This window comes from Verticillium dahliae, genomic scaffold (genome assembly GCF_000150675.1).
Source record: "Verticillium dahliae VdLs.17 supercont1.15 genomic scaffold, whole genome shotgun sequence".
Taxonomy (NCBI): Eukaryota; Fungi; Ascomycota; class Sordariomycetes; order Glomerellales; family Plectosphaerellaceae; genus Verticillium; species Verticillium dahliae.
The window spans coordinates 883,035-895,505 of record NW_009276934.1 but is presented as its reverse complement, the minus strand read 5'-3'; the positions used below and the strand labels follow the sequence as shown (position 1 = coordinate 895,505).

General features: G+C 55.6%; 4 protein-coding genes across 4 annotated transcripts in view; 2 read left to right on the top strand and 2 right to left on the bottom strand.

The window, feature by feature from the left end:
• Positions 1-5: 5 nt before the first annotated feature.
• Positions 6-1,196, top strand: VDAG_07169 (cell division control protein; the record flags this gene model as incomplete). Its single annotated transcript, XM_009656074.1, has 3 exons — positions 6-129; positions 248-810; positions 867-1,196. 3 exons carry the CDS (start codon positions 6-8, stop codon positions 1,194-1,196), a joined length of 1,017 nt encoding a protein of 338 aa, XP_009654369.1.
• A 1,133-nt stretch (positions 1,197-2,329) lies between these two features.
• On the bottom strand, positions 2,330-4,203 carry VDAG_07168 (1,3-beta-glucanosyltransferase gel2; the record flags this gene model as incomplete). The annotated part of the gene is made up of 3 exons (XM_009656073.1): positions 4,080-4,203; positions 2,941-3,783; positions 2,330-2,860 (listed from the first exon to the last, which is right to left on the bottom strand). Exons 1-3 carry the CDS (start codon positions 4,083-4,085, stop codon positions 2,330-2,332), a joined length of 1,380 nt encoding a protein of 459 aa, XP_009654368.1. The 5' UTR covers positions 4,086-4,203.
• Positions 4,204-5,436: 1,233 nt separating this feature from the next.
• On the bottom strand, positions 5,437-7,546 carry VDAG_07167 (tetracycline efflux protein; the record flags this gene model as incomplete). The annotated part of the gene is made up of 4 exons (XM_009656072.1): positions 5,437-5,697; positions 5,756-6,207; positions 6,264-6,836; positions 6,892-7,546. 4 exons carry the CDS (start codon positions 7,544-7,546, stop codon positions 5,437-5,439), a joined length of 1,941 nt encoding a protein of 646 aa, XP_009654367.1.
• Positions 7,547-10,513: 2,967 nt separating this feature from the next.
• VDAG_07166 (carnitine O-palmitoyltransferase I) overlaps positions 10,514-12,471 on the top strand; it is a gene marked incomplete at both ends in the record, with an annotated part of 3,357 nt that continues 1,399 nt past the window's right edge. The window contains 5 exons of the mRNA XM_009656071.1: positions 10,514-10,543; positions 10,770-10,811; positions 10,888-10,949; positions 11,011-11,355; positions 11,488-12,289. Of these exons, the coding sequence (XP_009654366.1) occupies positions 10,514-10,543; positions 10,770-10,811; positions 10,888-10,949; positions 11,011-11,355; positions 11,488-12,289 (1,281 nt within the window). The remainder of the gene's footprint in view (positions 10,544-10,769; positions 10,812-10,887; positions 10,950-11,010; positions 11,356-11,487; positions 12,290-12,471) is intronic.

Below are 12,471 nucleotides of genomic sequence, written 5' to 3'. Positions count from 1 at the left end.
TCACAATGGCACAGACGCAGCAGCCTTCAACCATCTTCCCCCAGTCCCACGTTGGTTTCGACAGCATCACATCCCAGATCGAGAAGAAGCTGTTGAAGCGTGGTTTCCAGTTCAATGTCATCTGCGTTGGTAGGTCGACCCCGTACACCGTCAGCTCTGTGGTCCTAGCTTCCCTGCTCCCTCTGGGATGCATGCGTGGACCCTGAATCCCTTCACATTGACCGTGACTGACGAGAACTGCACACAGGCCAGACGGGACTGGGCAAGTCGACCCTGATCAACACCATCTTCGCCTCTCACCTGATCGACTCCAAGGGCCGCCTGCAACCCGACGAGCCCATCCGCTCCACCACCGAGATCAAGGGTGCTTCCCACATCATCGAGGAGAACGGCGTCCGCCTCCGCCTCAACATTGTCGACACCCCTGGCTACGGTGATCTCGTCAACAACGACCGCTGCTGGGATCCTATCGTCAAGTACATCAAGGATCAGCACTCCGCGTACCTGCGAAAGGAGCTCACCGCCCAGCGCGAGCGCTACATTCAGGACACGCGCATCCACTGCTGCTTGTTCTTCATCCAGCCTTCCGGCCACTCCCTGAAGCCCATTGACATTGTCGTCCTCAAGAAGCTGTCTGATGTCGTCAACGTTGTTCCCGTCATCGCCAAGGCCGACTCCCTGACCTTCGAGGAGCGCCAGGAGTTCAAGGCCCGTATCAAGGAGGAGTTCGCTTTCCACAACCTCAAGATGTACCCTTACGACAACGAGGAGTTTGATGACGAGGAGCGCACTGTCAACACCGGCATCAAGGTCAGTCTTGCGACGCCTACCATTGCTCTCTGTACCGTGCTAACGCGCCCCCACAGGACATGATTCCCTTCGCTGTCGTCGGCTCCGAGAAGTCCATCATCGTCAATGGCCAGCAGGTTCGCGGTCGCCAGAACAGGTGGGGCGTCATCAACGTCGAGGACGAGAACCACTGCGAGTTCGTCTACCTGCGAAACTTCCTTCTCCGCACCCATCTCCAGGACCTCATCGAGACGACGTCTCAGATCCACTATGAGACTTTCCGTGCCAAGCAACTGCTCGCCCTCAAGGAGAGCAGCGCGCACGGCGGTAGTAGCCGACCCATCAGCCCTGCCGCCGACCGGGAACTTAGCAGGGGCTCGCAACGGATGACCATGAACGGATACTAGGTGGGCTAGCTTGGGCATGACGTGAATTCCTGTGGCCTTCAGCTTGTGATTCCGCAGCGGCCAGTGGATGGACGCCGTGCCAGATGTGCTTCCGTGTTTGGTGTGTGATAACAACCGTGAAGAGGCACAGGCGAGCCTTCCGGCCCGGAAACTATCTAGAATACGCAGGATGTTCAGCTGTTGCATCTTTCCTGAAAGCATGGTACAGTCAGTCAGGGGCGATCTTGGGGGCTGTCTTCATAGTCGTCTCCAGCGATACGCACGAGGTCCATTCGGGGCGGAGCGAAAACGAAAAGATCGAACGGCGTGGCGCGAGGATTCAGGTTAATACCCCCCTTTCCCCCTCCCGCCGACCGGACGGGGTAGCTGTTCTTTTTTTTTTTTTACAAGTATTTGTGTGCGTGTTGGTCAACCTGGTAGTTTATTCCCCCCCTCTTATTTCTCTTCCACTCCCACTGGACGCACGTCGGCTCTGTTTCTTCACTTTCGACTATTTCCGCTCCCCCGAACTCGTCCGTCTTCTCTTACGCTTTAATCAGACATGTGCTCTGCTAGAGAGGCTGTCCCGGTACTGTGGAATACATATGCCTTATGACACTGACTTGTCGCGTCGTCTCATCGTACCTGTGAATCATGGTGTCTGCTAATTCCATGCAATCGTTGACGTGACAGGAGCTTCTTGAGCTTATGATTAGCCTGACCACGTGCTGCACACGTTCGTTCGATGCCAGTCAGATGACACGTTGGCGAAGCCATGAAAAGAAGTCACAGACGATGGTGGCCACGGCACCACACTTATGAAAAGGATCTCGTCGTGGGGATATACCGTCGAGGCCATGATGTGGCCACCAAGGAAGGGTCCACCACATCACACAGACATGCACGGCTCAACAACACGGCACCGAGTCATCCCTAATCCCAACATCATCTACCATCACACGCAATTGGGACGAAGCAACTGTATGGATTTGAAGTAAATAAAGAAACTTGACAGGCTGAAGCAGGCCTGGAAGATGACAACGACAACAACTGCTATGGCATGTTTATCCATTAACCCTTCGGTATCATCATTTACAAGGAATAAGTTATGGTCTATCCATCACAATCATCACCCCGCTCATCAAGAACGACAATTACAGCAAAAGGATAGCAATAGGCGCCGCAATTGCGAAGGCAACGGCGGGACGGACAGAAATGCCGGCGCTATCGTCGTTGTTGGCAGTGCCGCCATTGGAAGTGGATGCGGGTGAGGATGCTGAAGATGACGTGGGACCAGCACTCACGCTTGCGGTCGAAGCCTCGTTGTTGCCGGGCTTGTTTGACTCATCGTCAGCGAGGGGCTTGACGGAGAGGGTGAGAAGGTTCCAGTTGGCATCCCAGATCTTAAAGTCCGAGTCAACCTCCCAGTTGGAGATCTTGACGAGTTTGCCAGAGGGCTTGTTCTCGATACCGTTGTCGATGAGCTCCTGAGCGCCAGGAGGAACATCAGGCAGCGTGAAGTTGGCGTTGAATGCCTTCGTTTTGATGAGGGAGGCGTCGCACTTGGGAGGTTTGGGGGAGTTCTTGGAAGGCTTAGTGCCTTGCAAGGTCTTAAAGTCGAGCTTCGCATACTGCTCGGCCAGCAGTTGGAAATCCTCGAGAAAGTGAACTGAGTGTCTGTAAACCTGAGCAAGGCGAATTGTGAGTCTCCTGGCTGAAATCGTAAAACGGACCCACCAGAGAAGACGCCGGGTCATCTGGTCACGTAGATGGTGCCGACCTCGGTGAAGGGACGGGGAGTGACTTTATTGCAGCCATACTCGGAGAGGAAGACGGGGACAGAAGTATCCTTGAGACCATCGACAAGATCGTCATAGGACGACGTGTCAAAGTCAGACTTGCCGCACCAGGAGTAAGAGTTGAGGCCAAAGAGATCGGCGCGGCTCATATCGTCCTTGTCCTCATCATGGGTGCACTGCATGTAGTTCCAGGTATCCCAGAGGTACTCGCGGACATCGGCAGCAGAGTATCCGACGGGGATCTTGCGGTCGGCATGGTTGGCAATGTAGTTCTTCAGGTCGCGTGTAACGGCACGCAGGTAGGGAGGGACATCGACAACTGTGGCTTCGTTGTTGATTACTTCGTTGGCCGAAAAGAAAAGAAGGGTGTTCGGGTAGCTCTTGAAGGCCTCGACCATAGCAAAGGTACGGTTGAGGTACTCCTTGTAGTAGCTGGTCCACGGCTGCCAAGCGGTAATGGCCTCGCCAGGAAGGGGCGAGTTGACATCGATGAGCATGTACATGCCCGCGGCGTTGAAGATGGAGGCGCACTCGTCGTGGTTCAGGTTGGGATCGAGGTTGTACACGCGGACAGCGTTTACGCCAAGAGCCTGCATAATGGCAGCATCACGGAGGCAGACGTCCGCCTCGGACAGAGGGTCATGGCCGTGGGCAGGGTCGTAACCAGCGGCACCATTGATTTGGTAGTCGATACCTACGATCTGGAACTTGTTGCCGGTCTTGGGGTTCACGAAGGCATTGCCTTGGACCTCGAGGGGAGTCAGGGCCGCGGTCAGACTGGCGCCCAAAGCGACAAGAGTGGAGGAGAGCTGGTGCGAGCTTGAGTCAGCATTGATGAAATCAAATGTCCAAATCGGCTGGCAAGAATGCCCTGGCCAGAAGAAGAGGCGTCGGACCGGGTTAGAAACTGCTTTGTTTCGACGTGGGTAGGTAGGGAGGGAGCCAGATGCACTCCACATGACGGTGCTTCGACGAGCCAACTGCCCAGCCAGGGGCCCAAGTGCCAGGTCCCAACTGTCTGGACAAAGTGCCAACGAAGGAGAGCCTCCGGAAGGGTGCACTGAGCCAATGACAAGCAAACGCGCCGGGTTTAGCGACAACTTACAAGCATGGCGAAAGAATTGCGTCGTTCCGCAGAAGCCAAGTTACTGTCCAAGATTCGGTCGTCTGGGTAGAGTAGCTAGCGGATGTTGTGATGTTTGCGTGGAGTGGGAGTTGTGCAATTTAGAGGGTCCAAAAAGCGTAAAAGTGCAGAGAGTCGATGGAACCAAAAGAGTGGCCGAAGACGGGAATTAAAGCAGACTGAATGAGTGTCGAGAAGTGAGTTTGAGCAAAGGACGATGCAACGCAATGCTATGCAAACACGTACGTTGCCCAGGCGTCTCCAACGTCGGGCAAGAGCGAAGCTGAAGAACGGAGAGGAGAAGGAGGGAAGGGTGAACAGACGTCCGGGGAAGTCGCATTCATGACGGATGTCGGGAAGGAGGTTCTCGTCACATCACGACCACCCTGGACTAAGGGAGTCCACTCGAAGCATATGTCCTCCAATCAAAAGAGAATCGCGGTCGCGTGTGCTAAGATTACAGGCCCAAGCTAACCATCTCGGGCCCTCGGCCGCCCACCCTTGCCTGCGATGTTGTGTAAGGCGTGGGTGAATAGGTACATAGTACAGCCTCCCGACGGAATACGATGCACCTAGTACCTAACTGATTAGGCGTGGTGTGCCCCTGCATTTTCTGCACTTCAGGGCCCACGACCCACCAGACTAACTGGGCATCAAACGGCTAGGTGCCTGCTTCAGAACCGTCCTCAAGATTCTTTCCACGCAGGTACGATCACGTTGCATGCATCATCAGCGTCCCTGCTGCCCTGGCACTACCTGGCCACAAAACAAATGAGAGGAGGAGAGCAAAAGTCTCGCCAAAAAATTGAGACGGTCAAGACAAACACGGAACGATGCACCATTCGCCTCTGTGTCTCCCTACACAATCGGAAATCATTTTAATCTAGACATCTGATCTCGTCAACCCCGCCTCCCTCGAAGCACCTACCACCAGTCTTCCATCACCAGAGAAAAATACCAAGCCATGCACAGACCCGGATCCGAGACCAAGCCTTTTTTGAACAGAAAAAGACGCACCTACCTGGGAAGTTCCCATCCTTGGTACACTGCAATTCTCGAGTGCGTGTGGAATCCTCTCTTCCACTGAGAATGGCGCCAAGCTCCGTCCCTCCATTCCTCTGTCCCCGTATCTCGGCTCGACCGGCCCTCTGTGCGATACGAGACACCACATGAGCAGAGAGGCCGGGGGCCAGTAGCCGCAATCGTACCGACGGTCAGTGGGGGAAGTGCCATGTGCTGACAGTCTATGCTACCTAGTGCACCAGTCGATGAAAATACATTTCGCTATGCAGCAAACACCATTGAGTTTGAGGAATTCGTTGCCCTAGGAACTGAACACTTAACTTCGAGGTCCGCTACGACTTTGTTGTCTGGTCGTCTCCTCAGCCGTCTCTCTATCCTCAACCTGTGGCAAGATACACCCCTCGGTGACCGGAAGCCGCGTGGTCGAAAGTACCTCTGGCTTTTCCGAACTGTGAGCCTCGCCACGAATCCACGCCCAGAAGAAGACACCAGGGTAGATTTTGTTCTCACGCTCGATCTCGCCTTCCTTGGTCCTGGCAATGAAGACGTTGCCCAATATGGCCGCTGCAACGACACACTGAGGCCGCACGTGTCAGCAGCGATTTCAGCCCTGAGCGTCATTTTGATGAACTCACAAGCACCATGAACGGAGAGATGGAGATGTACGCCATCACAATGCCCTTTCTCGCATCACGCGCCATGGCCGCCAACTGGCTCGCATCCATGTCGTGCAGCGCCGCAAAGTCGCTTCCGCTATCCTCAATGCCCGCCACGTTGTTGAACACTGTCGTCATGACAGTCAAGCCTAGTGTACCACCCAGTGGGCCCGACACTTGAGCGAGTGAGATGACGGCCGCTTTTCGCTGCGGGAAGTAGCCCATGCCATGGAGAGGCACGGGCATGAGCCTCATGCCGACTCCGACACCCGACAGCGCCATCATGCCGTAGACTGTGGCATCGTGCTCGATCCAACATGCCCATGCTAGTAGCCCGATGCCGAGCGCCTGGATGACAGAGCCGAAGAAGATGGGATGCCATGTCTGGCCAGGGTTGATGTTGCACATGTACATGGCCGCGTACACGCCGGCTGTTTGCTAGGGTCAGCAGATGAGTATCCCGGCTGCAAAATTACACGAAACTGACCTGCAGGACCAGGAATAAAATAGAGAAGCTGCACGCCTGCCTCGTCGGCACCGAGCTGCTTCACCATTGTGAAGTAAAAATTGCAAAAGTACATGACCGAGTACATGGCCATGCCCGTCGCGAAGGACGTGTAGAACAGTAGAGCGATGTCACGATTGACGAGGACCTCCCAGGGAATCATCGCACGCTGATGATTGAACCTCCGCGCCAGCATATTTCCCGGTACCATCTGGTATTCCCACCACACGAAGGCCCCGATGATAAAGATGCTTGAAATGAGGGGCACAAGCACGGCCGGTGTGTTCCAGCCGTAGGTCGCACCCGCCCAGGTAAAAGATAAGATGAGGAGGGAGAAGCCGAGCAGAGACAACACCTGGCCGCCAACGTCAATGGTCCGAAGACGATGCTTGAATGTTGTTCGACGGCCCGTCTCGACGGTCTCTTCGAGTCGCGGGATAGGTTGGGGGCCGAGAAGCTCCTTTCGCAGGACGATGAATACGACTGCCATACCTACTACACCAACAGGCAGGTTAACGCCGAAACACCATCGCCAGTCTGCGCTCGTGAGGTATCCTATCAAACTGTTAGTTCATGTTTCTACGTTGGCGGTGGCAGCGCCATTTCGCACCTCCGACCACTGGACCAATCCCGTATGACACGCCGCCGATAATCGTAAATATGGACCAATTCTTCGCGTCCTCGCCGAGCGAGACCTTGTCGGCGACGATGGCCCGCACTGAAATATCCATACCCGCACTGCCGAGCCCCTGAATCGCTCGTCCCAGGAGTAGCACGGCGAAGGCGTTCGTCGGCGCTGTGGTGCACAGCGCGCTGCCAACGACCATAATGAGCGTCGCAGCCTGTATAGTGGTATGCCGGCCGAAAATGTCAGCGATCTGGCCCCAAAAGGGGATGAAGGCGGCGGAGGTCAGGTTGAAGGCGGATATGATCCAGTTGAGCTGGGCGAGCTCGCCAAAATCGGCGGCGATCCAGGGCAGAGCACTCGCTATGATGGTCACGTCGAGGGCGGATACTGTAAAGGGGAGGAAGAGGCCGAGTATGATCTTCCATCGGTAGGTCAGCTGGGCACGGCGGGCGGCGACGCAGACCTCGCAGCGGGGACTGATGCCGTGCCTGCATGCTTTGCTGGGTGTGTCGGTGGGTTGCGGAGAGGTAGAGGATGCTTCCGAGGATGGATTTTTGTCGGTGAGTTCACGGGAAGACGCAGAATCGGGAGGAAATAAGAATTTGTAGAGCTTTTTTGTCGTGTAGAGGAGGACCATGGTTACAAGTAAGAGATTGCCTGGTCTACGAAGTCAAATTACAGATATGATGAGGTTTGTAAAAGTAAGTATGCCACAGAAACAAAAACTAATGCTGAAAGTTATATAACAACCCCCAGAAGAGGGGCTGCTTGATGATGCTTTTTACTCGTTGGACATAGCCATGCGCTGATCGAACCTGTCACCAAGAGGGAAAGGTATCCCAAGAGGGAAAGGTATTCGAAGGAAGCGGAGCAGGCAAAATGCTCCGCCTCGCATAATACTGCGGCTGCGTGGCAGAGACCTTCTACGACTTCTCACGGCGGGCAAAGGAGGGCCAGGTAGGTCAGACACCCAGGGTCGATTGTGCATCATGCTCGAATGGACTTCCCAAGAAGGAAAGGAGGGACGGCCACAGCGATAGGGCTGAGGCTCTGTTCAATGACTGGCCATCAAGATACGCCTCCACTTGCTCCCATGGGATCGAGAACGGAGTTGACTCGCTGGCAAGCGCTGGCAAGCGCTGGCAAGCGGGTTTGGGGATGCGGCTCATGCTGTGCTACGGCGATGTGGATGGCATCTTCACCACTGGATCAGGGGCTGAACATTCGACGCTATGCTGCCTTGGGAAGTCGATTCTGTTGGTGGTATTCGCCTGGGGCTTCCAGCGGTCACCTGATGCCAGGTGGCCTGTGCCCTGGCACCTCCCTCCTATAGCTTAGTTCCAGGCACCCTCCTGCCCTAGAGAATAGCTTCCCAATACACGCTCCTTTCTCCTCCCTAGACCTCCAACAGATTCGAGGCCCAATTCGGACATCCATTCGAGCACCCACTGACTGAGTGCCCTACGTCATCCGCGGCAAATGTGCTTAGCTAAGGTTCAGTCAGTCCCACGTGACCCGGATCCTTCCCCTCCCCTGTCGAGGCAGCTGATGTCACGGGAGGCATCCATTGACCCGTAGCATCCGTCTGTCCTAGGCGTGTTTAATGAGGCGTGTCACTGGCGCTGGTCACTACTCCAAAACCGTCGAACGGACATTGACAAGCCAGCAATGCTCGAGTATCAAGCGATGTAGCTCGTGCCCAAGCAGCGCCTTTGATGCAAAACAGCTCCGGGGGAAACATTCAGTGACGAAGAATCCATCTGTCCTTCCGAGGCGAAGTCGCGACACGGCAACAAGGCGGACGATGGAGCTATATAACCAAGCCAGCTTCATCTTGGACCGCATGACTTTGTAGGGAGGGCTGACCAACGCAGCGACATTCGAGGAAGCACGCACACGGCACAAGTGCCGATCCGGTCGTCCGTCGTCCTGATCTAGGCCACGTCTCGTCAGCACCTCTCTTTCGGACCGCAATCTGCATTCCGAATCCTCAGAGGGTCCGCCTTCTGGGAACATCTGGTGCTCGAGGTCGACTGAACGACTTCCGAATTATCTCCAATATATCGATCGATCCGTCAGGCCGTGAGAAGCAACCTGCACCCCGCAGCTCGGCCGCAATCTATTACGCCCGTCAAAGCCCCCAGGCTCTAGTCAACGCGTGCGGCGCCGACGGAGGGGACGTGGGACAGAGAGGGGTCCTTTTTTGTTTCTCTCCCTCCTCTATACCCCAGTGCGCGTCTCTGGGCACATGTCACCAAGAGAGGTTACATCATCCATACGATTGTGCCAACCTTCTCGGTACCCGCACAACCACGAGTACAGAACACAGGATCAGCAGCCATCAGAAGCACCCAGCGTCGTGATCCTCCTTGACCAACGGATGAGCTACGGCAACATTTATTTGAATACACCCTTTCTCAACCCGTCTCACCTTTGTTCCATCTGCCAGATCTAGCAAGCCTTGACAGAGTGAGGAAACGGAACACCATTACCGGGCAACCATCAGTACAGCCTATTCTATTCTTGGTTCCTTTTCCTTCACACCTCAACACCAAGCACGACGCCCAAGCACCACGTCCTCCAAATCAACCCTCCGAGTGGGCCACCCCGACGACCCCAGCCCAGCGGCGCGAGCCACGCAAAGGTGACATCCCTTCGTCCCAGCAGGCCAGCATTCAACCACCGCCCCACCAAGATCAGCTACGACATCCTTCTGCCCGAGATACGGGGCGCCCTCCAGGAACGCTTCCCTACCGACACCAAGGCACCAGCGGCGTCAGTTTTCTTGACTTTGGCTCCCCCCCCTCCAACATCGACCCCGTGGGGTTTTCCTTGTGGGCCCTCAATCGTTCTACGCCGCTCGCTTCCGGCGACCCTTAGAGACCTGAACAGACTGCCCAAGGCTTTCGTTTTCCTGGCGTGTGTCACTGCTGAACCCTTTTTCGCATAGTCGCCCACAGCACGGTTCCCTTGTCTGCTGACGCCGTCGCACCTTGAACCCGGTGAGTAATGCCCACCTGGCGCCTACAGCTTCTGCATCTGCAACCGCATCCGCATCCCGCCTCTGGCTCGTGATAGCCCCCCCGTGCCTGAGCCGTCTCGCTGACAGATTGCAAAGCAGTCCTTCGTTGCATCCATCGCACCCGTTTGCCTGGGTGAATATCGCGCATTGCTACCCCTTCGAGCTGCATCACGTATCGCGCCGACAGCCGACTGCCCACTGTCCACTGTTGCGTGTCGTTTGGATTAGGCTCAAGTCTTGGCTCTGGTAGGTTAGCTTTTTCTGCATCGTCTCCCCTCTGTTACCTTTATCCTTGGTATCCTGGGCACGTCACCTGTGGGCTATTCCCGTCGAGGCTACTTCGCGTCGGTCCTACGGAGCCCGTTTCAAGTACACTCAGAGTCTCCACGACCCTTTGCCCTCTCCCTTTCCCTGCCTTTCACATGTAAGCGGCATCGAGTGCTGGCCGCAGGACGCAACCGACCAGGTCTCATGTGTACCGAGTCTCCATCTCAGACCCTCTTGTTACCCAGCCCTCATGCCTCAGGTCCCCTCCAACCGCCGTGGGGGTCCACTTGATCTCATCATGGTCTCTCCGAGCACATGGCACCCCATCTCACCCTGCTCGAGCCTGTTCGGTCCAGCTGAGCCGTCCATTGCCTTGAATCCGTTGCCCCGTTGCTATATTGTCGTCTTCCACCCCCCTTCCTGCCCTGACCTAGCCTGACATCTCACTTGGCCTTGTTGTTCCTAATCTCTGATCCTCTCATCCTGCCCTGCTCACTGCCATACACACGCATACACACATCTGTGAATCATTCATGTATCGTCACGAGTAATGCCATCGTACTGTCTTCAGGACTGTCACTACTTCTACCGCTCGGCGCTGCGTGGCTTGAACGTCAGCACCTGCGTCTCACCTCTCTACACTTGAGACTTTCCAGTTTAGCCCGGAAGCTGACAGCACGCCTACTCAGGTGCGAATTTTCTCCCGGCCCAAAAGCCTCGGCGAGACGCTCGCACAACCTACCACACTATCGTCTGTTCCTCGATCTCTTTCTGACGTCAACGGCAACTGGAAGCATCCTGACTTGCTCAAGACCAAGACCAACGGAGCCAACGGGCGTGAGCCCCACCAACGGCGTCATCGGTTACAAGATCACGGGTACCGACGGGAGGCCGCATCCATGGGTGTCTACGACGAAAAGTCCAAGGGCTGGTGTCACCTTTGCGCACCAGGATGACCTCCCGCATCTGCCCATCCCCGAGCTGTCAGAAACGACAGAAAAGTATCTTGCGGCCCTCAAGCCTCTGCAAAATGCACGAGAGCACGGCGAGACCAAGGCCGCTGTGGCCGAGTTTCTCAAACAGGACGGCGTCGAGCTGCAAGAGAAGCTCAAGCGATATGCCGAAAGCAAGACGAGCTACATTGAACAATTCTGTAAGTACCTTCTTTCATGTGCCGTGAATGACTGCTGACCATAGCTAGGGTACGATTCGTATCTCAACTACGACAACCCCGTCGTCCTGAATCTCAACCCTTTCTTTCTGCTCGAGGATGATCCTACGCCTGCAAGAAACAACCAAATCACCCGTGCCGCGTCGCTTGTGGCGTCCTCGCTGGAATTCGTGCGTGCCGTGCGCAGGGAAGAGCTGCCTCCGGACACGATCAAGGGTACGCCGTTGTGCATGTACCAATTCTCTCGACTCTTCGGCACTGCTCGTGTTCCTACCGAGAATGGGTGCCAAATCGTTCAAGACCCCGAGTCCAAACACATTGTTGTCTTGTGCCACGGCCAATTCTATTATTTCGATGTTCTGGATGATAATTCCGATGTCATCATGACGGAAAAGGACATCTCTATCAACCTCCAGACGATCATTGAGGACGCCGCACAGACCGGGATTCAGGATGCCGCCAAGGGCGCTCTTGGTGTCCTCAGCACCGAAAACCGAAAGATCTGGTCTGGCTTGCGTGACGTCTTGACGCGCGAAGAGGGCTCCAACAATGCTGACGGTCTTGCGATTGTCGACTCGGCGCTATTTGTGCTCTGTCTCGACTACACTGAGCCTGCTGACGTCGATGCCTTGTGCGGCAACATGCTCTGTGGTACAAGCGAGGTTGAGAAGGGCGTGCAAATTGGGACATGCACCAACCGATGGTACGACAAGCTGCAGATCATCGTCTGCAAGAACGGTAGCGCGGGCATCAACTTTGAGCACACTGGTGTTGATGGCCATACGGTCTTGCGGTTCGCTAGCGATGTCTACACAGACACGATCCTTCGGTTTGCCCGAACGATTAATGGACAGGCGCCAACACTCTGGGCGACAACCAGCCCAGATCCCTCGAAGCGCGACCCTTCCAGCTTTGGAGATGTCCACACGACGCCGCATAAGCTGGAAAGGGAGATGGGGGGCCGGGCTCAGGGTGGCTGGACGAGCGGCGAAGCACGCTAGCAGAGCGGGAGGGAGAGAGCGGTTCCGAGAGCTTAACGAGGGCTGAAGGAACGGCTTCGTTTTTGAGGGGGTCTTTGCTTGAGAGAGTAGGGACGCTCCTG